The sequence below is a fragment of the Eurytemora carolleeae genome, unplaced genomic scaffold (assembly GCF_000591075.1).
Source record: "Eurytemora carolleeae unplaced genomic scaffold, Eaff_2.0 scaffold110, whole genome shotgun sequence".
Taxonomy (NCBI): domain Eukaryota; kingdom Metazoa; phylum Arthropoda; class Copepoda; order Calanoida; family Temoridae; genus Eurytemora; species Eurytemora carolleeae.
Genome location: NW_019396070.1, coordinates 13,677 through 39,994, shown reverse-complemented (window position 1 = coordinate 39,994; position 26,318 = coordinate 13,677). Strand labels below are relative to the sequence as shown.

Genomic DNA, 26,318 nt, shown 5'->3' with positions numbered 1-26,318 from the left:
GCTTAAATTCATTAAATTCGGACTCGGACAGTTTATTTTTACTTGAACATACATTGCACAAATATAATTCAGTTAAACAAGGAAGAAGAGTATGATGAAATTTTGATAATCCAAAAGTATTAATTTTCTGGATAATGGGGAGCCAAGGCCCAAATTCTATCCGCAAACCTTTTTGATCCGCCCTTTGTTTCCCCACATATTTTTTAAAAAATTTTTTTCAACCACTTTTTGGTTGAAAATTCAGGGTTGGATTGGTAGGATGGCTGCAGAGTTCATGATGGGAGATATTAAGGATATTAGAGATCAAACCATTATATTTTCAGGGTTGGATTGGTATGATGGCTGCAGAGTTCAGGATGGAAGATATTAAGGATATTAAATAGTAAAATCTTATTTTATTCGCAAAAATATAATCTTCATAATGTGAAATGGAAAAATTTTAACGAAAATAAATGAATTTCGTTCCTTCATTTTTGCACCGGATTGTTTACTAATGTATATATATCTAGTGTGCAGAGCTAGTCCTAAGACGGTATAGGAACGGATCCTGCCGGATTGCTTACTATTGTATATATATCTAGTGTGCGGAGCTAGTCCTGGGACGGATATAGGAACGAATCCTGTCGGATTGTTTGATATTGCATATTTATCTAGTGTGCAGAGCTAGTCCTAGGAAGAATACAGGAACGAATCCTGTCGAATTGTTTAACATTGCATATATATCTAGTGTGCAGAGCTAGTTCGAGGACGGATATAGGAACGAACCCTGCAGTATTGTTTACTATTGTATATATATCTAGTGTGCGGAGCTAGTCCTAGGACAGATATAGGAACGGATCCTGCCGGATTGTTTACTATTGCATATATATCTAGTGTGCGGAGCTAGTCCGAGGACGGATATAGGAACGGATCCTGCCGGATTGTTTACTTTTGTTAATATATCTAGTGTGCGGAGCTAGTCCGAGGACGGATATAGGAACGGATCCTGCAGGATTGTTTACTACTCCCGCAGAACGATGCTCAGAAAAACTTGTAGATCTAGGAAAAAAATTTCTCTTCTAAATACAAAAAAAAAACAATAACAATTAGGAGTAGAACAAATATTAGAAAATAAATTCTTATTTTTTCTTTGCTCAGTCCTTTCAAATCCTAATTTAATTCAATGTTGTAATCCTAGTTCTAATCCTACAGTTATAATCCTAATTCTAATCCCAGATCTAATCCTAGTTCTAATCCTAGTTCTAATCCTAGTTCTAATCCTAGTTCTAATCCTAGTTATAATCCTAGTTATAATCGTAGTTCTTATCCCAGTTCTAATCCTAGTTCTGATTCTCGTTCTAATCCTAGTTATAATCCTAGTTATAATCCTAGTTCTAATCCTAGTTCTACTCCTCGTTCTAATCCTAGTTCTAATTCAAGTTCTAATCCTAGTTCTAATCCTAGTTTTAATCCTAGTTCTTATCCTAGTTCTAATCCTAATTCTAATCCTAGTTCTAATCCTAGATCTAATCCTAGTTTTAATCATAGTTCTCATCCTAGTTCTAGTTCTAATTCCAGTACTAATCCTATTCTAATCCTAGTATTTATCCTATTTCTCATCCTAATTCTAAACCTAGTTCTAATCCTAGTTCTAATCCTAGTATTAATCCTATTTCTCATCCTAATTCTAAACCTAGTTCTAGTTCTAATCCTAGTTCTAATCCTAGTTCTATAATCCTAGTTCTAATCCTATTTCTCATCCTAATTCTAAACCTAGTTCTAATCCTAGTTCTAATCCTAGTATTAATCCTATTTCTCATCCTAATTCTAAACCTAGTTCTAATCCTAGTTCAAATCCTATTTCTAATCCTAGTTCTAATCCTGGTTCTAATCCTAGTTCTAATTCTAGTTCTAATCCTAGTTATAATCCTAGTTACAATCCTAGTTCTAATCCCAGTACTAATCCTAGTTCTAATCCAAGTACTAACCCTAGTTCTAATCCTAGTTCTAATCCTAGCTCTAATCCTAGTTCTAATCCTAGTTCTAATACTAGTTCTAATCCTAGTTCTAATCCCAGTACTAATTCTAGTTATAATTCTAATTCTAATCCCAGTTGTAATCCCAGTTCTAATCCTAGTTCTCATCCTAGTTCTAATCCAATTTCTAATCCCAGTTCTAATCCCAGTTCTAATCCCAGTTCTAGTCCCAGTTCTAATCCCATTTCTAATCCTAGTTCTAATCTTAGTTCTAATCCTAGTTCTAATCCTAGTTCTAATCCTAGTTCTAATCCTCGTTCTAATCCTAGTTCTAATTCTAGTTCTAATCCTAGTTCTAATCCTAGTTTAAATCCTAGTTCTTATCCTAGTCCTAATCCTAATTCTAATCCTAGTTCTAATCCTAGTTCTAATCCTAGTTTTAATCATAGTTCTCATCCTAGTTCTAGTTCTAATTCCAGTACTAATCCTAGTTCTAATCCTAGTATTAATCCTATTTCTCATCCTAATTCTAAACCTAGTTCTAATCCTAGTTCTAATCCTATTTCTAATCCTAGTTCTAATCCTGGTTCTAATCCTAGTTCTAGTTATAGTTTTAATCGTAGTTCTAATCCTAGTTCTAATCCCAGTTCTAATCCCAGTTCTAATCCCAGTTATAGTCATAGCTCTAATCCTAGTTCTAATCCCAGTTCTACTCCCAGTTCTAATCCCAGTTCTAGTCCCAGTTCTAATCCCATTTCTAATCCTAGTTCTAATCCTAGTTCTAATCCTAGTTCTAATCCTAGTTTTAATCCCAGTTCTAATCCTAGTTCTAATCCCAAGTTCTAATCCTAGTTCTAATCCTAGTTCTAATCCCAGTTCTAATCCTAGTTCCAATCCCAGTTCTAATCCCAGTTTTAATCCCAGTTATTGTCATAGCTCTATTCCTAGTTCTAATCTTAGTTCTAATCCTAGTTCTAATCCTGGTTCTAATCCCATTTCTAATCCTAGTTCTAATCCTAGTTTTAATCCTAGTTCTAATCCTAGTTCTAATCCCATTTCTAATCCTAGTTCTAATCCCAAGTTCTAATCCTAGTTCTAATCCGAGTTCTAATCCCAGTTCTAATCCTAGTTCTAATCCCAGTTCTAATCCCAGTTCTAATCCCAGTTATTGTCATAGCTGTATTCCTAGTTCTAATCCCAGTTCTTCTCCCAGTTCTACTCCCAGTTCTAATCCTAGTTCTAATCATAGTTCTAATCCTAGTTCTAATCCCAGTACTAATCCTACTTCTAATCCCAATTCTAATCCCAGTTCTAATCCCAGTTCTAATCCTAGTTATAATCCTAGTTATAATCCTAGTTATAATCCTAGTTCTAATCCCAGTTCTAATCCCAGTTATAATCCCAGTTCTAATCCCAGTTCTAATCCTAGTTCTAATTCTAGTTCTAATCCCATTTCTAATCCCAGTTCTAATCCCAGTTCTAATCCTAGTTATAATTCCAGTTCTAATCCCAGTTCTAATCCCAGTTCTAATCCTAGTTCTAATCCTAGTTATAATCCTAGTTCTAATCCTAGTTCTAATCCCAGTTCTAATCCCAGTTCTAATCCCAGTTCTAATCATAGTTCTAATCCTAGTTATAATCCTAGTTATAATCCTAGTTATAATCCTAGTTCTAATCCTAGTTCTAATCCTAGTTCTAATCCCAGTTCTAATTCTAGTTATAATCCTAGTTATAATCCTAGTTCTAATCATAGTTCTAATCCCAGTTCTAATCCCAGTTCTAATCCCAGTTCTAATCATAGTTCTAATCCTAGTTATAATCCTAGTTCTAATCCAAGTTCTAATCCTAGTTATAATCTTAGTTGTAATCCTTGTTCTAATCCTAGTTCTAATCCCAGTTCTAATCCCAGTTCTAATCGCAGTTCTAATCATAGTTTTAATCCTAGTTCTAATCCTAGTTCTAATCCTAGTTCTAATCCTAGTTCTAATCCTAGTTCTAATCCTAGTTCTAATCCTATTTCTAATCCTAGTTCTAATCCTAGTTCTAATCCTAGTTTAATCCTAGTTCTAATCCCAGTTCTAATCCCAGTTCTAATCCTAGTTCTAATCCTTGTTCTAATCCTAGTTATTAATCCTAGTTCTAATCCTAGTTCTAATTCTAGTTCTAATCCCAGTTCTAATCCCAGTTCTAATCCCAGTTCTAATCCTAGTTATAATTCTAATTCTAATCCCAGTTGTAATCCCAGTTCTAATCCTAGTTCTCATCCTAGTTCTAATCCAATTTCTAATCCTAGTTCTAATCCTAGTTCTAATCCTATTTCTAATCCCAGTTCTAATCCCAGTTCTAATCCTAGTTGTAATCCTAGTTATAATCCTAGTTCTAATCCTAGTTCTAATCCCAGTTCTAATCCTAGTTCTAATCCCAGTTCTAATCCCAGTTCTAATCCTAGTTGTAATCCTAGTTGTAATCCTAGTTCTGATCCTAGGTCTAATCCTAGTTCTAATCCCAAGTTATAATCATAGCTCTAATCCCAGTTCTAATCCCAGTTCTAATCCCAAGTTACAATTCTAATAGCTATAAACTGTATTATAATCCTTGTTATAATCCTAGTTATAATTCTAATTCTAATCCCAGTTCTAATCCTAGTTGTAATCCTAGTTATAATCCTAGTTCTAATCCTAGTTCCAATCCCAGTTCTAATCCTAGTTCTAATCCCAGTTCTAATCCCAGTTCTAATCCTAGTTGTAATCCTAGTTGTAATCCTAGTTCTAATCCTAGGTCTAATCCTAGTTCTAATCCCAAGTTATAATCATAGCTCTAATCCCAGTTCTAATCCCAGTTCTAATCCCAAGTTATAATTCTAATTGCTATAAACTGTATTATAATCCTTGTTATAATCCTAGTTATAATTCTAATTCTAATCCCAGTTCTAATCCTAGTTCTAATCCCAGTTCTAATTCTAGTTATAATCCTAGTTCTAATCCTATTTCTAATCCCAGTTCTAATCCCAGTTCTAATCCTAGTTGTAATCCTAGTTCTAATCCTAGTTTTAATCCTAGTTCTAATCCCAGTTCTAATCCTGGTTCTAATCCCAGTTCTAATCCCAGTTCTAATCCTAGTTGTAATCCTAGTTGTAATCCTAGTTGTAATCCTAGTTCTAATCCTAGTTCTAATCCCAAGTTATAATCATAGCTCTTATCCCAGTTCTAATCCCAAGGTATAATTCTAATAGCTATAAACTGTATTTTCCCCAGAATAATTTCTAAGTTTAGGAATTCTTAGTATTTTGATGAACTCTGATTGCACCCCTGGGTTTCTAATTTAGACTTTACTTCAAACTTTGCAATGAATACTGTATTACTTTAATACATATTCATCCGTTATGTTTGTTTAAGAAAAATTACATTAAACTTATATTTTACTCTTAATTCTTTTCGTCTGGATCTTCTGACAGGGTAGTATTAAATGGACCAGACACGTAATTTCAAGTATCATTTGTCAGTGACATGTGCAATTCACATTGGTATTCCTTCAACCTTTGCATGCAAATTGTATTTAACTGAATTGAGTCTTTGACAGAAACTCAAATTTTCTTATCCCGTTATCTTTGTAACCTGATAGTTTAATATTTAAAACTTAGGCTATTTGATCTAACAGAGTTCATAGTTGGAAAAATTTAAGGTCTCCGACATTGGGTTGAATTTTCTTTTTGTACAAACTAAATTCCTTTGCACGGAGTTCACACTGTACACAAGCGTGCATCCGAGTTCTCGGCTAATAGCACTGGATTTTCAGCTAGAAAAATAAGAATTTCATCGTCAGAGTATGAAAAGAACAATTTGGTCAGAGTACGAAAAGAACAATTTGGTCAGAGTATGAAAAGAACAATTTGGACAGAGTATGAAAAGAACAATTTGGGCAGAGTATGAAAAGAACAATTTGGTCAGAGTACGAAAAGAACAATTTGGACAGAGTATGAAAAGAACAATTTGGTCAGAGTATGAAAAGAACAATTAAGACAAAATTACAGTTGTACTCCTCACAACTAAGGAAATAATGTATTAAAAAAACAAAATGAAAGAAGAAAATTGAATTTTTGAAAATATTATTTATTCAGAAGATCAAATAGAGAAATAAAAATACTTATTTCCACATCTAAATATTTCAACTTGAAAATATCAATCAGAAAGAATATTATTTTCTTCGAAATATCTTTAAAATACATTTTCTTCAAAGTACATTTCTTCTAAATATCTTTAAAATAAATTTTCTTCTAAATACATTTCTTCTAAATATCTTCAAAATACATTTTCTTCTAAATACATTTTTCTTCAAAATACATTTTCTTCAAAATACATTTTTCTTTGATATAATTTTTCTTCAAAATACATTTTTCATCCATTAAAATTCAATTTTCTTCTAAATAAATTTTCTTTAAAATACATTTTTCTTCAAAATACATTTTTCTTCAAAATACACTTTTCTTCAAAATACATTTTTCTCAAAATACATTTTTCTTCAAAATACATTTTTCTTTAAAATACATTTTTCTTCAAAATAAATTTTCCTCAAAATACATTTTCTTCATTATACATTTTTCTTCAAAATACATTTTTCTCAAAATACATTTTCTTCAAAATACCCTTTCTTAAAATACATTTTTCTCAAAATACATTTTCTTCAAAATACCCTTTCTTCAAAATACATTTTTCTTGAAAATACATATTTCTTGAAAATACATTTTTCTTGAAAATACATATTTCTTGAAAATACATATTTCTTGAAAATACATATTTCTTGAAAATACATATTTCTTGAGTTGGATAATAACGTAGAGGACCTGCGAACTGAACTAAGGTCAATTCAAACCCTCATAAATAATTCAGTTTGTAATATTGTAATTTTATTGATAATCAAAATAAATAAAATAAATAATAATTAAAACTGATAATAACTTTTTATAACACTATAGTTTTTGGTTTTCAGTGCTTAAAAGTTATTTGGATTTTTAGAATTCAAGTCCAAAAACTCAATAACACGTCGTAAGAAAATAGAACTGTTCTTGCGCTTTTATGTCGATACAATGCTTTATTCTAAATATTTAACAAGTTTTCGACAAAGCATTATGCAAACATTTTTGAAACGTTATCAATTGTTTTTTAATTTAAATTAAAAATGTTGTTCGAGAACAGGCAAATATTATCAAAAAAGTCAAATTAGAATTATAACAAGAAGCTGCGGTAGCCATACATTTGTAAAGAATAAATCTAAGATTTTCATTTTGCTCAAAATAAATAAATATTTTAAAAAAGATGATTTTTCCTTGTCAGGAGTTGGGTTTTTGCCACAAACCCAAATGTGTTAATCCCTATATCTTTGCAACCTGATTGTGTAAAACTTTTTTGATTTAATAGAATTTATATATTGAAATACCTACGACATCGGGTCGCAAAGATATAGGGATTAAAAAATCTGAATTTGTGGCAAAGAGTTAATTCCTCTGTTGATAAAATCTTGGAAAACTTTAAATTACAATGCTACAGTGCACTTTATCACTTATTGTCAATTCATGGTCAATTATTTTTACAGTTTAATTGGTTCCAGATTTTTTTAATAAAAATTAGGATATTTCTAAATAATTTTTTCAATAAATAGTTTTACTTATATTTTAATTTCTTGTTCAAAATCTTCTAAAGATTGTGTAAACCACCTTTACACTTCATGATATTTAAAATACAAAGCCTAAAAAAGTACAATATATAGCAAATATGTAAAATCTACTTTTAATGCCAATCCAAACTGAAAACTGAAGATTTGTTTTAAAAATAAGACTCGTGTAGTCTTTAATTGGCCTAAATTTTATTTTCATGAAGGTCGGATTGAAATAAAACTAATGTTCACGGGCGGCCGTAATACAGTTGAATTTCCGAGCCGGGTCAACCTTTCCGGTCCAGTTTGTACTGTACCTAGCTCTACGGACAGGACTAGCCGGTGCAACAAGGTTGACGCAGAGGTGCGTGGGTTTATCCCATTAAATTTTCATAAATTCACGACACTAGTTTTCATATTAGATGCCCAAAAACCTAATCTGAAGAAGTAAAACTTAAATAAAAAATGAAAAAAATATTTAAAATTATTATAAAATCTTAGTTATTTATTTTTATTTTTATTCAACACACATTATGAAAGAGGTTTGGTTTGGTGAAGTGAGAATATAACAGAGAACCTGGAGAAGTTTGAGAAGTTTCAACAGAACCAGGAGGAGGAGTACTCTAAACTCTCTCTTCAGCTCCAGGTATACCTTAGAGTAGGTAAAACCAGGAGGAGGAGTAATCTTAACTCTTGCTTCAGCTCCAGGTATACTTTAGAGTAGGCAGAACCAGGAGGAGGAGTAATCTTAACTCTTGATTCAGCTCCAGGTACACCTTAGAGTAGGCAGAACCAGGAGGAGGAGTAATCTTAACTCTTGCTTCAGCTCTAAGTACACCTTAGTGTAGGCAGATTATTCACAATACAGATATATCAATGATAAACATGAAGTCACAAAAGTTCTGATATATATATGTAGACCTACGGAAAACAAATAATGAGTGTAGAAAAACCTCGACCCCAACGAATAGAAATAAATTTTCATAAAAGGAAAGAAATATAAACAAAGAACTGCGTGTGTTTACATTACTCCCAAAAACTACAGTACACTTTCTATGTAAACATAAATATACATTTTTCCTGGTCTGTCCTCCTTGACCCATAAATCCAATATAAACATACTCCTGAGTTTATTGTCAAAATAGATCAACCAATCAAAATCAAATATTAAATTAGAATTTAGGGAAAAAATATTCCAACAACATCTATTTTTTCGTATTTTCCATATTTTCTTCATGAGCACTTGATTTTTTATTTTCTTATTTATTTATTAAGGTTAAAAAAAAAAACTGTCTATAAATCTCAATTGGGTCTGAAAGTTCCATTTCCTTTAATTTATTAGAATATAAACTTAAATAAATACAAATAATCAACCTTGCGGGTAAAGACGGATGTCACAGCCTGACATGGAATCAATTTTCACAAAAATAATATATGAAATATTCTGGTCATAGCTGAATCTATTTTCAACATTATCAAAATCAAATACTTTTATCTTCCTCGGATACTAAACGAACACTGATGCATCTTTTCTTGTTTAAAAATTCCGCCCAGAGAGAACTGGTTTTAATGTGTACGCAGAGTATACGCAACTACAATTAAATTTCCTTTCATTATAACCTTGTTTACTTATATCTATCGTACTATTTGTTTGTATGTGTGTGCTGACGCCCACAACCCTGAACTAAAATAAAAATATTACCAATCGTGAAAAAACTTATTAAGGTTTGTATGAATGAGAATAAAAGACTGAATGATGAGCTGGTTGAACTGGGTCGGGAACATGCTGAAACTCTGGAGAAACATGAAAACCTGCTCGAGAGGTTAGATAATAATTCAATAATGATAATAATAATCTATATAATAAAACAAGATATTCTTATATATATATGTTGCGTATAGCCGGCCAAACGGCTGGACCGATTGGGCTAAATTTTTTGTGGACACTCATGGGTGGCGGGGGGTGTTATAGGCTAAAAAAAATCTGTAAAAAATGCTCGACTTTATCGGTTTAATTCCAACTGAAGATTGGGTCAGACGAGTCCGACGCATGCAACATATTGTCTTGGAAATTATATAAAACATATTTATATATTAGGATTGTCTGTCTGTTTATGGAAAAATGTCGGTTTTTAAGGTTCCATATAGTTAAATGAAACCTTAAATGCAAGAAAAATACTACGGTTTTGCTGTACAGTCGTCTTTGATGTCTCATCGTGTATTGGCAACCCTGTAAATTACAGATTTTTTGATAGACTTTAAATGATAGAAAAATCCCGACATAGATATAAAGCTTTATTTAATTTGGCTTAGCATATTCTATAAATCCATAGAGAATAGAATATATATTAGAGAGGAATTTAAAGAATCTCTCGGTATGAATTTTTTCAGTCCCTTTCAGCCTGAAAAGGGAGTTCAAAGTGTACAAATCATGTAAATGTTCACAAATTATGAGTAGAGTACATTAATACAGTATGTTCCCTAGACTATTCATTTAAATTTCGAAATTTTTAAAGCTGTTAAATAAACGTTATAATGAATTAGGTGAATAAAAAACATCATTTGATTTATAATTATTATGGAAAATCATCGTTTGTAAAGTGAAAGGCATAGAGTCTATGTAAAATGATCATTGGTCAATTATGAAACCAGCCTATTTCATAATTTGGTTTTCTTTTAACATTAATTTTAGATTTTCTATAAAATGATATTCCAGGGCCCCAAAGGTTATATAGCATAAATATGTGAAGTACACCTGCAGTATGGAAACAGTACAACAAAATGGCCGTTTTACACTTTTTTCTTGTAAATTCCCCTCTAATATATATTCTATTCTCTTTGTATAAATCCCAATTGAAAACTATTTACAATAAAATTTGTAAAACGTAAAATAAATAATCGCCGTTTTAAAGTCTAGTGTATCAGCCCTTCACTCTATTCTATCAAGGTTCTAAGAAATCTGCCAAAATCATTGCATTTTTTCATGTTTAATGATATTTTCAGACTATCGCTTATTCCACGAAGAATATACGTCAGCTCTTCCCATATTGTTAAATCGAAAAAAAAATCAATAATGCCAAAATTTTAGAAATTTAGTTTTTAAATTTAGCAATATTTTTTCCTAAATTAAAGGGACTGTTTTCCTAACACGTTAAAAGAACTGTTTTCCTAACAAATTAAAGGGACTGTTTTCCTAACAAATCATAGGGACTGTTTCCTAACAAATTAAAGGGACTGTTTCCTTACAAATTAAAAGGACTGTTTTCCTTACAAATTAAAGGGACTGTTTTCCTAACAAATTAAAGGGACTGTTTTCCTAACTAATTAAAGGGACTGTTTTCCTAACAAATTAAAGGGACTGTTTTCCTAACTAATTAAAGGGACTGTTTTGCTAACAAATTAAAGGGACTGTTTTCGTAACTAATTAAAGGGACTGTTTTCCTAACTAATTAAAGGGGACTGTTTTCCTAACAAATTAAAGGGACTGTTTTCCTAACAAATTAAAGGGACTGTTGCCGTGTTGCATGTCCGATTTACAACGGTACCTAAACCATAATCTGATAAAAATGTGGAAGACAAGGTAGTTTTTTGAATTAAAAAAAATTTTACTTCTAATAATTTCTCCAATGTTTCTGAAGTAAAAAATGCGCAAGTTATTTTTGTACAGAAAAGACAAATAAAATAATCAGTTTCATGAATTAAACAACATGGACAACAATTTTCTAATTCGTATTTGATCAGACAGCTTTCAAGGGTACCGTTGTAAATCGGACATGCCACTTTTTCCACGGAGGATCATTTGAAATTATATTTACAGTCCCTTTAATATGATATTTTTTTCCCATAATATTAGATTAGGATCAAGAATATGATTGAATAAAGCCCCGACTTACAGCAATATTGTTAAATATTCCCAAATAGAGTCTAGTACCACTCTCCACTAAACCCCACTATTTATTCGGTCAGTGCACTGCAAGTCACTGCAGTACACACCGAAATTTTAGTTTAGGTGGTACAATAGATGGCAAAGTAGAATTTGTACACTCTTAGTACAGCTGCAGTATTCTTACGTCACAAGTGTCAATTCCGTTTTGTGTCCGACAAAATTAATAATAATAGTGATAGTTTTAGAATAAAGTGCTTGTCTTATAGTAAAATAAGTGCAATTTTATGTGTTCCTTATTTTCTGTTTTTGCACTTTTTTATTTTATCTGTCAACTAATGTGAGACAGTTTCGTTTTCCTTATTATATTGGAAACTTGTGAAATCGTGTTTAATTGGTCCATTTCTCTGTTGCCACCTATTGTACTTGATATTTGATTTTTACCTAATCCTTAAGAATATAAATATATGTTCTTTCTATATATTTCTATATCTGTATATCTGTGTTTGTAAATATGTATATTTGTAAATATGTATATTGTATATCTGTATATTTGTAAATATGTGTATTGTATATCTGTATATTTGTAAATATGTGTATTATATATCTGTATATTTGTAAATATGTATATTTGTATATCTGTATATCTGTGTTTGTAAATATGTATATTGTATATCTGTATATTTGTAAATATGTATATTGTATATCTGTATATTTGTAAATATGTATATTGTATTTCTGTATATTTGTAAATATGTGTATTATATATCTGTATATTTGTAAATATTTGTATTGTATATCTGTAAATCTGTATATCTGTATATCTGTATATCTGTATATCTGTATATCTGTATATTGTATATCTGTATATCTGTATATCTGTATATCTGTATATTGTATATCTGTATATCTGTATATCTGTATATCTGAATATCTGTATATCTGTATATCTGTATATTGTATATCTGTATATCTGTATATTTGTATATCTGTATATCTGTATATCTGTATATCTGTATATCGAACTAACATCTGTAAGTTTGTAGAGTTAGGTATGGAGTAGGAAGGGAATAAGTAGAACTTGGACCGATTAATCAAAACTTCAAATTATAGAACCCGAACCTTCAAATGTTGTTCATCTTATAAATTATTTTTTAAATAAGTTCTTATAATAAACAAGAATTAATTTTATAGAAGTTTCAATAATGTTTGCTTCGAAACCGAACTAAAAAATATCTAATCTCTTCCTTTGCAACCTGATGGTAGAACCCACGCTATTGAAAACCTTGACTTTAATCCAAAGTTTGGAATATCAAAAGTCTGCGACATCCGGTTGCAAAGATATAATGATAAGAATACTATAGATTATCTCTCTGGATACTTAATTTGTATGGTTCTCTCTGTTTTCTTATAATTTGAAGCCAATAACAATTAACAAAACATTTCGACGATTTTTTCGACATCAATTTTGCTACAAATTTTTTAAATATATTAAAAATCTAATTTACATACTACATACTTTCGGAGAAATATTATGAATTATTTTCCCGCATTTTTGAATTTTAGATTTATATTTTCTGTTTCAGATTTATTCAGTTCAAAGATATCTCAGAACTTGCCGCTCAGTCCCATCAAGATAATTTCACGCGGCAACAATCTGAGCTGAGCAACCTTGCAGAGAAACAACAGGAGTTTGGAAAACTTCAAACAGAAAAGTTTGAATCCGTCTCTGTTTGTATCCAAGAACAGTCTCAGGAGTTCCAAACTAGACTTGATCAGACTAAATTTGAGATAGGAAAAAACATCGATAGCATCGAGAATGAGAGATTAAAACTCCAGGAGAAGGTTGAAGAACGATTCTCCGACCTGGAGAAGGAGACTGAGGATCAGATTAGACGGAGTACAAAAGCTGAATCCAGTATACTCAGCAACCTGGCAGATATTCAATCCTTGAAGGAAGAGATTGAGACCAGGTTTACAGAGGTTCAGGAGAAACAGAGAGTTAACGATCAGACCCATCAAACCATCAAGCAAGATCAAGCAGAATTTCAGGATAAAACAGAATCCGCTATATCCTCTTTGGAGACTCGGATCCAGGAGGTTGGAGTAGAGCTAGAACTCAACTCTAAGGATCATGTTAAATTTTCTCATGATATAAACAAAAACAAGGTGTCCCTGGTTAACTATGAGGAAACCACCCAGATGGAACTTAACTCCATCAATCAAACCCATGAAGAGCTCAGAAACTCTCACGAACGCCTGAGCAAGGAAGTTGAAGAACAATCCAAACTTGGAAGAGAAAACCAAACCCGAACCAACAAGAGTTTGAGAGAACTTGGAAACAATGCGGAGAAGATAGAACGCAACCTCGAACTTCTTGACTCCGAGGTTAAGAAGAACGAGAGCTCAAGGAAGAACAACGAAACATCGATGAACAACAAGGTTGAGTTGATCACGTCCAATCAGGAAGATCAGGGGCAGATGTTGCAAGGACTGCAGGAGAAACTGAACAAAAACGAGGAGAAGATGGAGGAGAATAGAGTCAGTTTCCAGGAGGAGACGGAGAACTTGATTCAGAAGAACCTGAGTTTGCAGGACGAACTGGAGAGTAAGTTCTCTAACTCCGTAAACCTGATAGAAACCGTCCAGAGTAAACTAGCTCAGGATCTGAGTTCTCAAGCCAATAATCTCAAGCAGCTACTCAACACAGAGAGCAACCTGGTTTGGTAAGCTTTAAAACAGTAAGGTTCGGGTAGAATAAAAATATCTTATTTGAGGAGCTATTGTTAGTTAAAAACTTTTTGACAAGTAAACGGTGGTTTATCATCGACCTAATTTTCCGTTCCGTAAATTCAAAAGTCCCCCCAAAAAATGAGGTTACTTTTATATCTTCTTTAATATTAAGTGGTTTCTTGTCTTAAATTACTTAAAACTCCCAATCTTGAGATTTTGTATCTTCAAAGGAATTGAGTCTTTGCCACACATTTTTATTTTCTAATCCCTATTTCTTTACAACCCAATGATGTCGTAGAGCTTAGATTTTTCTAAATAAATTGAAACAGATCAAATAAGCCAAGTTTGAAATATCAAAGGGTTACGCCTTCAGGTTGCAAAAATATAGGGTTAAGAAAATTTAAGTTTGTGACAAAGGCTCAATTCCTTTGAATGAAATATAAAAGGTAGGTTGAAAGTGAAAGTGAGACTTGGTGTATAAGTTTTAACAAACAAGAGAAAATTGAACACGATTTTTCTGTTAGATCTGTAAAACTTGTCATCAATGTATATTCCAATTAGAATATTTGGTTCCGAATATTCACAAATATTGTAAGAATTCAAATATTCCTTCTCTTCAATTTAACAAACCAAATATACAGTGTTTGAAGATTAATATTCTAATTTATCATTTCAAACCTAATCTGGATTTTTAAAACCAAAGTTTTCTACTTTTTTGTTTAAAATCTGAAAAATTGAAGTAATTATATCTCAGTTTAGTCATGAAATTGAAGCGATATATTCTGTTCTACGCAATTTGTATTTAATTTTTTTTTTGAGACAGTCAGAATGACAGTATTTATCAATCTTGGTGTTATTACAGTAATAACCAGAAAACAATGAAATAGGAAGACGACATTATAGCAATACTTAAATGTATTTGATGGTGTTACAAAGCAAATAGTTTAACCAGACACTTATAAAATTACTTTTTTTTTAAATGGGTCTGTTTACACTGCAGAATTGTTGTGTTTCATGGTTATTGAACTTTTTAAAGTTAAAACTTGATTCTCAAAGCCGTCATACTATTCCAGAGTTTTCTGGTTATCCTTGCGTTGTTTTCTATGAGTACATGTCTGATATTTTTGTGATTTATTGAAACTATAAAGAATAGAAAAATTATTAAAACGAATACTTATTGTTTTTATTTATAAACCACTTATTTGACCACCCATTTATTCGATAAGTGGCTTTGAAAGAACTGTAAGCGTGATATGAAGTAACACAACGGTACCCTTAAAAGCTTTGTCTGATCAAATATGAATTAGATATCCATGTTTATAATTTTGAAATTATATTATTTTCAACTGTGGTTTCTCGACAAAAACGACTTAGCGTTTAAACTGCTGGAAGAAATATGGAAATTATCGGAATTAAACACTTTTAAGTCAAGAAAAACGACAATATTTTCAACATTATTGATTTAGATAAAGGTTTCAAGATTACCTCTATGAATCGGAGGCCCACTTGAAAGTACGCTGGCAGTCCTTGTGACCACTTAAAGAATACTCATACGCCCACTTTTGAAGGGAGGGAGGGGGGGGGGTGATAATCAATACTTGGTTTTAATTGTTTTTAATGCTTGTTTTGAAAACTAAATCTTGTTAATTTGTCTAGGACGGACATGAATGAGCTAAAGGTTCGGGTTGAGGAGGAGGAGGAGAGGTTTAATTCTAAAATATCCAAGTGTAACAAAGATCTTGCAGCTTGCAAGGATGAACTCATTATACAGGAACGAATAAATACATTTATGGAAAAATAAGAAACTTAAACTAACAGAAAAACCTGAGCTTAATAATAGACCTTAAAAAGAGAATTATTCAGAAATCAGAATTATTCAGAAAGAATGAGATTTCAGGAACCTGAAAATGAGACGAAATTGGAACGTTAAATTTGGTTTGCTATTTAGTCTTTGACACAAACCCAAATTTTTGTAACTCTATATGCAACCCAATATCGTATTCCAAACTGTGAATTCTGATAGATAAAATAACCTAAGTTTGAAATTTTCAAGGTTTTCATCATCAGGATAAAAATATATTGGGATTAGAAAATTTGAGTTTGTGACAATTCGACTTCATTTCATTAAAAGTAAACTTTATTAATTAACAAAAATACAGCTGCTGCGATTAATTTTTAAGCGTAGAGAGTAAAGTCTTTGAAGGCAGGTTTTGAAAGACGTTTTTGTCTTTCTAAATTTGTGTTAAACTCTAAATTTTTGTCAAATTCTAAATCTATAGAGCTACAAAGTATAATAGTTCAAAGATTTGATGCAGCCTTATATTTTTTAAACATTTTATGCTGCTTAACTTAAGAAGTTAAGGAAGTATGTTTCAAGAAAACTTTGGATTAATAAGATTGAATTTCACGAATAGGACCAGGGACGTTTTCAAATGAACTGGAATTTGTCCAGGGGGGGGGTAGGGGCTTAACTAGGGGAGTCCCATTGTGAATAGGGCATGTCCCTCTATAAATAAAGAGTCACTTTAAAGTTGTTCATCTCTGCCACTAGAGAGAACGCTTGACTCCGGATAAAAGGATTCAACGTCCAAAGTCTAAATGAGCACTGAAGGGTTTCAGGTAGAAACGTTTCGCTTTCTCTGTATTAAACGTTATAACCAGGAATAAAGGGACTGTAAGCATAATTTCAAGTAAATCTCTATGCAAAGATGGCAATGCCCGATTCACAACGGTACGAATGCTTCGAAAAATAATCGATGACTATTGATTGTAATATCTAAAAGATTTGTTTGGAATTAAATTGATTATTTTAAGATCCGAGTTGAATGTTGAAACTTTCTGAATTTGTATGGACGCTACATTCTTCAGTATGAGTAGTTTTTAACCATTTTCTCCTTGTAGACGCAACAGATAGAAGTAAGATTAGTAGCGATCAAAAGTGTTTTTTTTTCGCCGTACATACACTCCCTTTAAGAATTATGAATGTATGCACCGTGGGAAAATATGATTTCTTCGCTAGATTGAGAAAAGTTGCCTAGAACTGGAGAATATGGTTGAATCCCTAGCTTCCGGAGATATTGCTCTAGCAGTTAATGAGATTAGTAACTTCAGGTACAGGCTGTCAAACTAAACATCACAGCTCATGAACAGCTTTAAAGCTCGTCTTTTATCTTTGAAATAATTTGCGGCATTTCTTCTATTACAATTGCTTCTTGAAACATTTTCTTTTGTCTATCCTTTCCTAAATGTGGTGTTTTCTAAACTATTTAAACATATAACGAATTTTGTTCAGATTTCAATTTATGAAATAAAAACAGAATTTACTAAATTGTTTTTGCGGGACACCCTGTCTAAAAATTATACAACTAGAAACAAATTTTATATGTATAGGGTAGTAAATAAAACAAGATATTCGTACATATGTTCCCTATAGCCGGCCAAACAGCTGGAGAAAATGGGCTGCATTTTTTTATGGACACTCATGGGCAGACTGGGGGTGACATAGGCTAAAAAATTCGATTATTTTTACTTCAAATTTTTTTTCACGGACAACGCGGTTTTTTTTAGCTAATTATTTATATATGTATATAGTTATATAGTTATAAATATATATATCAAATCTCGGATCTTTTTACAGAAAGGAAAATAAATAAAAAAGTTATTTTCCTGTGCAATCTTTTATATTAAAATTTCTATTCTTTTTCTTCTTCAAAACTATTAAATTAAACAAAGCAAAATTAACAACAAAACACCTTAAAACCCAACAAATGCAATTAAAAGCCAAACAAAACCATCAAAAAACCATTCAATTTCAGATAAACCAGTAAACCACTTAAAACCTTTCAAGGAAATTAAAAAAAAATTTAAATAAGAATTTTCTAAAAAAAAAGTTTTGCAATAATTCCAAAAATTTTAAATATTCAAAATCATTAGACCAGTATAATTAGTAAACAGTACTTAAAGAGAGTACAAATATTTCAGCCGCATTTTTTTTACGTAATTATACGTTTGGGTTTCCTTCTAAAACAAATTCCCCTGATCCCTTCATTCAAATGAAGACTGTTAATAAAAACATAACATGGCCTAAATAAATCTTTATTTAAGAAAATCGAGTACGTTATCCTTATAATGCACGTACAGACACAATTTTTAATGCAATATATGTATTCCGTATTCTGAAATGAGAGAAAGGTTTCAGCAGGTTTAGTTGTATTGAGAGATAGGTTTAAAGAGATATTTTTTATTCTAAATCTTTTTATTCTTGAAGGAGGTATTTAATTCTAAATCTGTTTATCTAGGGGTATATTAAAGGAGGTATTTAATTCTAAATCTGTTTATCTAGGGATATATTTAAGTAGGTATCTAATTATATATCGGTATATCTAGGGGTAGATTAAATAAGGTAGTTAATTCTAAATCTGTATATCTAGGGGTATATTAAAGGAGGTATTTAATTCTAAATCTGTATATATAGGGGTATATTAATTCTAAATCTGTGTATCTAGGGGTAGATTAATTCTAAATCTGTATATCTAGGGATAGATTAATTCTAAATCTGTATATCTAAGGGTATATTAAAGAAGGTAATTAATTCTAAATCTGTATATTAAGGGTATATTAAAGGATGTATTTAATATTTAATCTGTGTATCCAGGGGTGGATTAAAAAGATATTTAATATTAACATAGGTATTTAATTCTAAATCGGTATATATAGGGGTAGATTAAAAGAGGTATTTAATTATAAATCTGTATATATATATAGGGGTAGATTAAAGTAGGTATCCAATTCTAAATCTGTATATATACATAGGGGTAGATTAAAAGAGGTAGACCGGAGAGTAGGAGGGATGAAGGCTGAGGTAGATGAGATGACAAGAGATCGAAGAAACAATCTACTTCTTCACGGTCTTCCGCTCCAGGTACTAGTTTAATACAGAACCCATCTCCAGGTTTTGTTTTTAATGCAGAGGTCTGCTCCAGGTACTAGTTTAGTACAGAAACCATCTCCAGGTCTTGTTTTTAATGCAGAGGTCTGCTTCAAGTACTAGTTTAATACAGAAACCATCTCCAGGTCTTGTTTTTAATGCTAAAGTCTTTTTAATACAGAGGTCTGCTCCAGGTACTGCTTTTAATACAGAGGTCTGTTTAAGGTACTGATTTTAATGCAGAGGTCTGTTTAAGGTACTGCTTTTTAATGCAGAGATCTTCTCCAGGTACTGCTTTTAATACAGAGGTTTGCTCAAGGTACTGGTTTAAATACAGGCCGCTTCAGGAGTTAGTTTTTAATACAAGCTATCTCCAGGTACTGGTTTTAGTACTCCAAGTAATGTTTAAATACAGCTAGGTCCCTTACAGACGATGGTTTTATCACAAAGATGGTTTTATCACAAAGATGGCACAAAGATGGTTTTATCACAAAGATGGTTTTATCACAAAGATGGTTTTATCACAAAGATGGTTTTATCACAAAGATGGTTTTATCACAAAGATGTCCAAATAGACAATAAATGTGTGAGTATATTAAAGAGGAAGCCAAAAACATCAAAGGAATTGAGTTTTTGCCACAAACTCTAATTTTCTAATTTCAATATCGCTGCAACACAATGTTGCAGATCTTAAATATTTTAAACTATGAATGCCATTAGGTCAAATAATGTAAGTCTGAAATATCAAAGATTTACACCATAAGGTTGTAAAGATATAGGTTTTACAAAAACTGAATATGTGGCAAAGACTCAATTCCTTTAGAATAAAAATATAAAAATTTGAATAAAATGTTTAAAATGTTGAGAATGATGAAACGATGGAGAGCTTGGCAACTATCCTGGGAGAACTTGTGAGAACTAAGCTAGGAATTCGGAGAGAAATTGTTCTAACCTCACTTACAAGGTAAAATTAAAATTAAAATTTTCAACATTTGAAAAATTTGAGCAAATTTGAAATTTAAAGAGAAAGAAATAATATCAAATATTCAAATTAGATAAAAGAATGTAGAAAAATTATTGATCAGGTTTCAGGGTACTGTTGTAAATCTGATCAGGTTTCAGAGTACTGTTGTAAATCTGATCAGGTTTCAGAGTACTGTTGTGAATCTGATCAGGTTTCAGAGTACTGTTGTGAATCTGATCAGGTTTCAGGGTACTGTTGTGAATCTGATCAGGTTTCAGAGTACTGTTGTGAATCTGATCAGGTTTCAGAGTACTGTTGTGAATCTGATCAGGTTTCAGATTACTGTTGTGAATCTGATCAGGTTTTAGAGTACCGTTGTGTATCTGATCAGGGTATCGTTGTGAATCGGGAATTGCAAATTTTGCACGAAGCATTAAAATTACGCTTCTATAAACATACAGTTCTATAAACATGAAAAAGAAAACTTACAGAATTAAACATGTTTCCCAGGCTGAAACCAACCCGTGCTGAGGTCGGAGGTTGGCCTCCCATTGTAATCTCCTTCCAGCACTTCTACGACAAGGAGGCTGTCCTCAAGAGGTCGGATATGTTGGACCGAAGCGGCCTCCTACTCACCGAGGACATGTCGAGATCAGTTCGGGAGAATTGGGGAGAACTAAACAAGTTTATGAGTAGGGTAAGTCACAAAAAAAACGATCTTTTTGAAATTTTGGAAATTTTTTAAATCTATGGAACATTTTTAATGGATTGATATCAATATGAGGTAGCACAAAAAGTAATAACAGTTTGAAGTTTTTCTGTTTGACTCAAAATGTGAATAAAATGATAATTTTTTCGTCTACTGATCACAATGACAGTATATCAATTATCAAACAAGCCTAAATGTCGAATTTCAAACTGTTCTTTCTTCTTCAATTTTTGTGTTACATACCTATAATTTGGTTTTTGGACACCAGAGTCTAAAACTAAAGAACGAAAAGTTTAGACTTAAATTTTAAGTTCACGGTTAAATGCCACTTCTGTGGTTAAATATTTAACTCGCCGAAATCGACGAGTTAAAATTTAAACAGAGGTTTAAATTATCTTGAAATCCTGCATTTTCCCTATTTGTCTATTATTCAATCATCATTCAGCTGCAGCTGAGAAAGCGGCATTCAACTTTAAAAGTGAAAACCTTGCTAAAGAAATTTCACGTTTTAGATAAATTAATTTTTGGATGTAAACCCAAAAAACGGTTGTATGTTTTGTTTTCGGTTACGTAAGAACAGCTGATTAGCGATGGTTATGTAATATTCTCCGTAAATCCTTTTCTCTGATTGGTTCAGATTTTTCCCGGGAAATTCAAATTTAAAATTGAGAAAGTTTAATATTTAAGTAGCTATTCATAATTTTACAGAACTTTTAACCTCGAACTTAAAATTCGCGCATTCTTTAGTTTTAGACTCAGCTGTATGTTTTGTATTTTAAAATCCGAATTAAAAAATAGAATTTGTTTCGAAATCAAATCCTGTAAAGATCTTTGCGGAGAGAATCTTTTTTTATAAACAGTTCTTATTAAAAAGACAGTTCGGGAAAACAGAAAGAGGGTAATTGTATTCTATCCAATGTTTCTGTGAAGAAAAAACGTATAAATTGTTTTCTACGGACCTTGAAAGTACTTTGGCTATACGTTGCCAGGCTGGCAGGACTGTACGAGATATCAAACCAGAGCTGGGAATTTTAGAATTGTCAATGCTAATGCTTGATCTCCTCATTTTTATTAATCTGCATGAATCTTTATTTGATAACCATGAGTGTCTAAAATTTAACTAAGCAAGGTGTTGATTGCAGAAAACAAACAGCCATGATAAAAAGATGACAAATTTTGCACGGAATAAAATATATTATCAAGTACAATAGGTGGCAACAGAGAAATTGACAACCTATACATGACGTCACAAGTGTCAAATATAACAAGGAAAACGAAATTTTCTCACATTAGTTGACATGTTTCCAAAATGAAATAAAAAAATGTAAAAAAGAAAAAGAAAAAAACATAAAATTGCAATTATTTTACCGTAAGATAATTACGTTATTCTAAAATTATCACTATTATTTAAAATTTTGTCAGACACAAAAACTAAGTTGACACTTGTGACGTAGAATACAGCTGTACTGACTACTGAGAGTGTACAAATTCTACGTTGCCATCTATTGTACTAGAAACTATTTGCACGGAAACAATTCCTTGGTCGGAACCCAGCAGGGTTATCTAAGAGATAGGCTTAAGCCAAAAATCAAAAGTATCCACAATGAATATCGAAATATAGCAATCGGGATTAAGGATATCCAACACACAAGTTTTTAGCTCAGTTTCACGAAAACAAATCATAAGTTTTTAACGGTTTAAACAAAATTTTAGTATTTTCAAATTTGATTTTAAGGTAAAATCCCGATATCCGACAAGCCAATGTTTCCTGAAGCAGGACAGACTCTACGTGGATAACAGGATGTTTGTCTGGAGAGAGGAGGAGGGACGGGTTACAGAGCAAACCGTTCTCACATTACCTGCTACACCAGGGAATATGTTCCCAGGTCTAAACCTTCAAACCAGGTGAGTTCTCTATTGAACACACGGCATATAAACTGCTAGTTTAAAATGTACTATACTTATTTTGTTTCCTTCCTAAAAATTAATTTAGAAAAATTATTCCGAAGAAGAAATATTTTAGTTTCCTTTATTTCACAGTTTTGCATAATATATTAGTTTTTCAACTGACGAAAATAAATAATTTAAAAGTTTTAAATATCAAAAGAAGAAAGAAAACACGGTATCAAAAACTGAAAAAAGTTTTTTTTCTATTCTAAATCTCCCGATCTTAAAGGAAAGTTTACGATATTTAAATCTTATTTAATTCTAATTTAACAAATCTAGATAATCTTAATAAATCCTGCTTTAGTTTAGTTTTTCAAGGAATTTTGTATAAATACTTTATTTTGTTGTCTAAAGTAATTGTGTTTTGATATTTCAAACTCAGATTATTTGATCTAACAGAATTCATAGTTTGAAATATCTAAGGTCTACGACATTGGGTTGCAAAGTACATAAACAAAATTTAAAAGATTATGATATTAAAACTTTATAGGATTGCCCCGAATTGAATTCGACATTTACAGCTTGTAATATCTGAAGGGTTAGTTCTAATGTTTTATCAATGGTCTGGGTACAATAATGCAACACGTGAATTTGTACGGGTTCTTCGCTTTTCGGTATGAGTCGGTTTTAACAGATAGAAGTAAAGTTAGATTAGAAGTAATCAAACCAGAATTCAATTCGGAACCCCTATTTTCATTTTCGCGATAACTCCCTTTAAATATTTTAGTATTATAATGATAAACCCTTTCCTGTATTTTCACTAAAAAATTAAAAGAAAAGTCTTTTTTATTAATTCTTAGAAACTTTACTGTAACTTTTTCTCAAGGAATTATCATCAAAAAGAGTCTTAACTCTTTTTTAAAAATCAAATTATAGAAGAATTAATTTTTAATGAGATATGGGTTTCCAGCAGGGAGTAAGGAATAGACGGGAGATATAACTGACGCGGCTCGCCCTTCCATATGATTTAAACATGCTCTGTAGACGGTACTCCATTTGTATAAGAAATATTTGTCTGATGTACAATTACCGCGTATACAATAACCTATTCTGAATATTTCTTATACAAATGGAGTACCCGTCTGCAAAGCATGTATAATCATATGGTAGGGCTAACCGCTTCAGTTATCCCTTTTATTCCTTACTCCCTGGTTTCCAGGTCTGTTGGTTTGTTTATTTGGCCCAAAACAATATTGAAACAGCTGATTTGTTTGAGAGGAATCAGGGTTACAAAATTATTTTGAAATTTGGAAATAATTGAAACTAAATAATTATATCTTGAAAATGATTGTTTATATTATAAAAAATGTTGATTTGATCTTAAAAAATGAATGGTAATTGATCATGAAAAAAGGATGATTAGATCTTGAAAACGAAGGATTTGATCTTAAAAATGAATGATTTTATCATGAAAAAGTATATTTGATCTTGAAAATGATTGATTTGATCTTGAAAATGATTGATTTGATCATAAAAATAGTGATTTGATCTAGAAAATATATAATTATATCTTGAAAAGGATTGTTTATATTATAAAAAAATGTTGATTTGATCTTAAAAATGAATGATTTGATCTTGAAAATAAATGATTTGATCTTAAAAATGAATGATTTGATCATGAAAACGTATGATTTGATCTTGAAAATAAATGATTTGATCTTAAAAATGAATGATTTGATCATGAAAACGTACGATTTGATCTTGAAAATAAATGATTTGATCTTAAAAATGAATGATTTGATCTTGAAAACGAAGGATTTGATCTTAAAAATGAATGACTTGATCTTAAAAATGAATGATTTGATCATGAAAAAGTATGATTTGATCTTGAAAATGATTGATTTGATCATACAAATAGTAAAATCTCTGTTTAGATGTTCGAATCGACTGAAACTAGAAGATATTCAGCATGGGTTTGATCCAAATCAATAATCAGTATTTTTCTACCCTTGGCACCTTCAACCTGTACAAATCTAAATGTATAGAATAAAGAACTATGTTGTTGTTTAATAAAAGTTTAAAGTGCTAATATTAAAATTTTATGTTTTGAAATTATTTTATAAATTTAATTATGTTGAATTACGGACAGTATACCAGGGCTTTATGTTGTGCAAATGGAATTTGACAAAATTAATAAATTCCAAATTAACTTTTAACTAATTCTTTCTTCTTAATTTTCTCATCTACGGTTTAATGGAGAAAGGAATTAGGTTTTTGCCTCAAACTCAATTTTTTAATTCCTATATCTTTGCAACCTAACGATGTGAACCTTTAATATTTCAAACTTAGATTATGTGATCTAACAAATTTCATAGTTTGAAATTTCTAAGGTCTTCGACATCGGGTTCCAGAGATATATGTAGGTATTACAAAATAATAATTTTTTTCTCTATTAATAAATTTTTAAATTGAAGTTTAATTTTTTTCGTGGATTTCTTGAAATTCTCGAATTTTGCAAACTTTCTCATCATAAATATGTTTAAAATATTTTTTACAACAAAAAGATGAAAGCTTTAATGCATCTTATGTCAAAAGATTAAGGAAATTTAAATTAGATGAGTTTTTTTCTCCAGTTTCTTTTTCTTTGTTTTATTTTATCTTTATTGAGTTATGTTCAGAGCAAGTTTATTTTTACAGAATCTAAAATTTTTCCGTAAAAGTTTATATATTTCAAAAATTTACTTTCTTAATTCCGATTGTTTCCGAAAATTTCCCACACATTCCCAATCCCACCATTTCTTCGGAAAAATTCCACATTTGCCCAAAAATTCTATTTTTACGAAAAATAACGTTTTTTCATAAGTTTCCCTTCAATCTGTAATCTTCGATTCATATTGATTTATAATGAAATTTTTAAATTCCTAAATCTTTGTAACCCAATGCCGTAGGCCCTACATAATCAAACTATTCTGTTTCCTTAAATAATTTAAGTTGGAAAAAAGTGGACACCATTAGGTTGCAAAGATATAGGGATTAGAAAAATTGAGTTTGTGGCAAAGACTTAATTCCTTTGCTCGTCTGTTTGTATCCAATAAACGTCAAAACAGCTGAACCGTCGGGCTCATACTTTTTATAGGGATCACATGACATTAGAGAAGGTGTAGACTTCGATTTTTCTAAAATTTTGGAAATCCACTGATGAGACAAATCCGCAAAATTTAGAAACATGGATGCTGATTATTAATATTTTAAGGCTAACTTAAAGGGACTGTCAGCATAAAATTAGAAGTGACGTTCCTTGCAAACATGGCAATACCCTTGAAAGCCTTGTCTGGTCAAATATGAAAAAGATATGTTTTTGTTTCTTTAAACTGTTTATTTTCATTTCCGGTTTCTCTGCGAAGGTGACTCACGCATTTCTTTTTTTTGATAAATGGAAACGAGTCGCGAACCGTCGGTAGAGCCAATTGTATTCTTATATTTTTCCAATAAAAGAAACCTAGACCCTTCATTACATTCATTAAGATGAGGGGAGGGAGGGGAGCTGAGAGAGAGGGGAGGGGTGAGGAGAGAATAGAAAGATTAAAACAACAAATATATACTACATCTTC

At 31.3% G+C, this 26,318-nt stretch overlaps 2 protein-coding genes across 2 annotated transcripts; both read left to right on the top strand.

Annotated features, from left to right (window-relative positions):
• Positions 1 to 259: 259 nt before the first annotated feature.
• On the top strand, positions 260 to 2,738 carry LOC111712040 (circumsporozoite protein-like; the record flags this gene model as incomplete). Its single annotated transcript, XM_023486551.1, has 4 exons — positions 260 to 333; positions 2,093 to 2,240; positions 2,555 to 2,559; positions 2,651 to 2,738. Coding segments are annotated over exons 1-4 (315 nt in total), but the record flags the coding sequence as incomplete, so codon positions are not given.
• A 3,985-nt stretch (positions 2,739 to 6,723) lies between these two features.
• Positions 6,724 to 24,798, top strand: LOC111711992 (putative leucine-rich repeat-containing protein DDB_G0290503). The gene is made up of 11 exons (XM_023486496.1): positions 6,724 to 6,812; positions 8,163 to 8,250; positions 9,330 to 9,427; positions 13,074 to 14,213; positions 15,877 to 15,991; positions 17,240 to 17,331; positions 19,033 to 19,141; positions 20,014 to 20,111; positions 20,622 to 20,808; positions 22,556 to 22,725; positions 24,642 to 24,798. Exons 3-11 carry the CDS (start codon positions 9,336 to 9,338, stop codon positions 24,697 to 24,699), a joined length of 2,061 nt encoding a protein of 686 aa, XP_023342264.1. The 5' UTR covers positions 6,724 to 6,812; positions 8,163 to 8,250; positions 9,330 to 9,335; the 3' UTR covers positions 24,700 to 24,798.
• The last annotated feature ends 1,520 nt before the right edge of the window (positions 24,799 to 26,318 follow it).

What these genes read in the sequence shown, in the direction of transcription:
- LOC111711992 (XM_023486496.1), top strand. Translation starts at nt 9,336, where the DNA reads ATGAATGAGAATAAAAGACTGAATGATGAGCTGGTTGAACTGGGTCGG. An exon ending in GTTCTAACCTCACTTACAAG is followed by an intron (nt 20,112 to 20,621) that starts GTAAAATTAAAA and finishes CATGTTTCCCAG; the next exon opens with GCTGAAACCAACCCGTGCTG. An exon ending in TAAACAAGTTTATGAGTAGG is followed by an intron (nt 20,809 to 22,555) that starts GTAAGTCACAAA and finishes TTTGATTTTAAG; the next exon opens with GTAAAATCCCGATATCCGAC.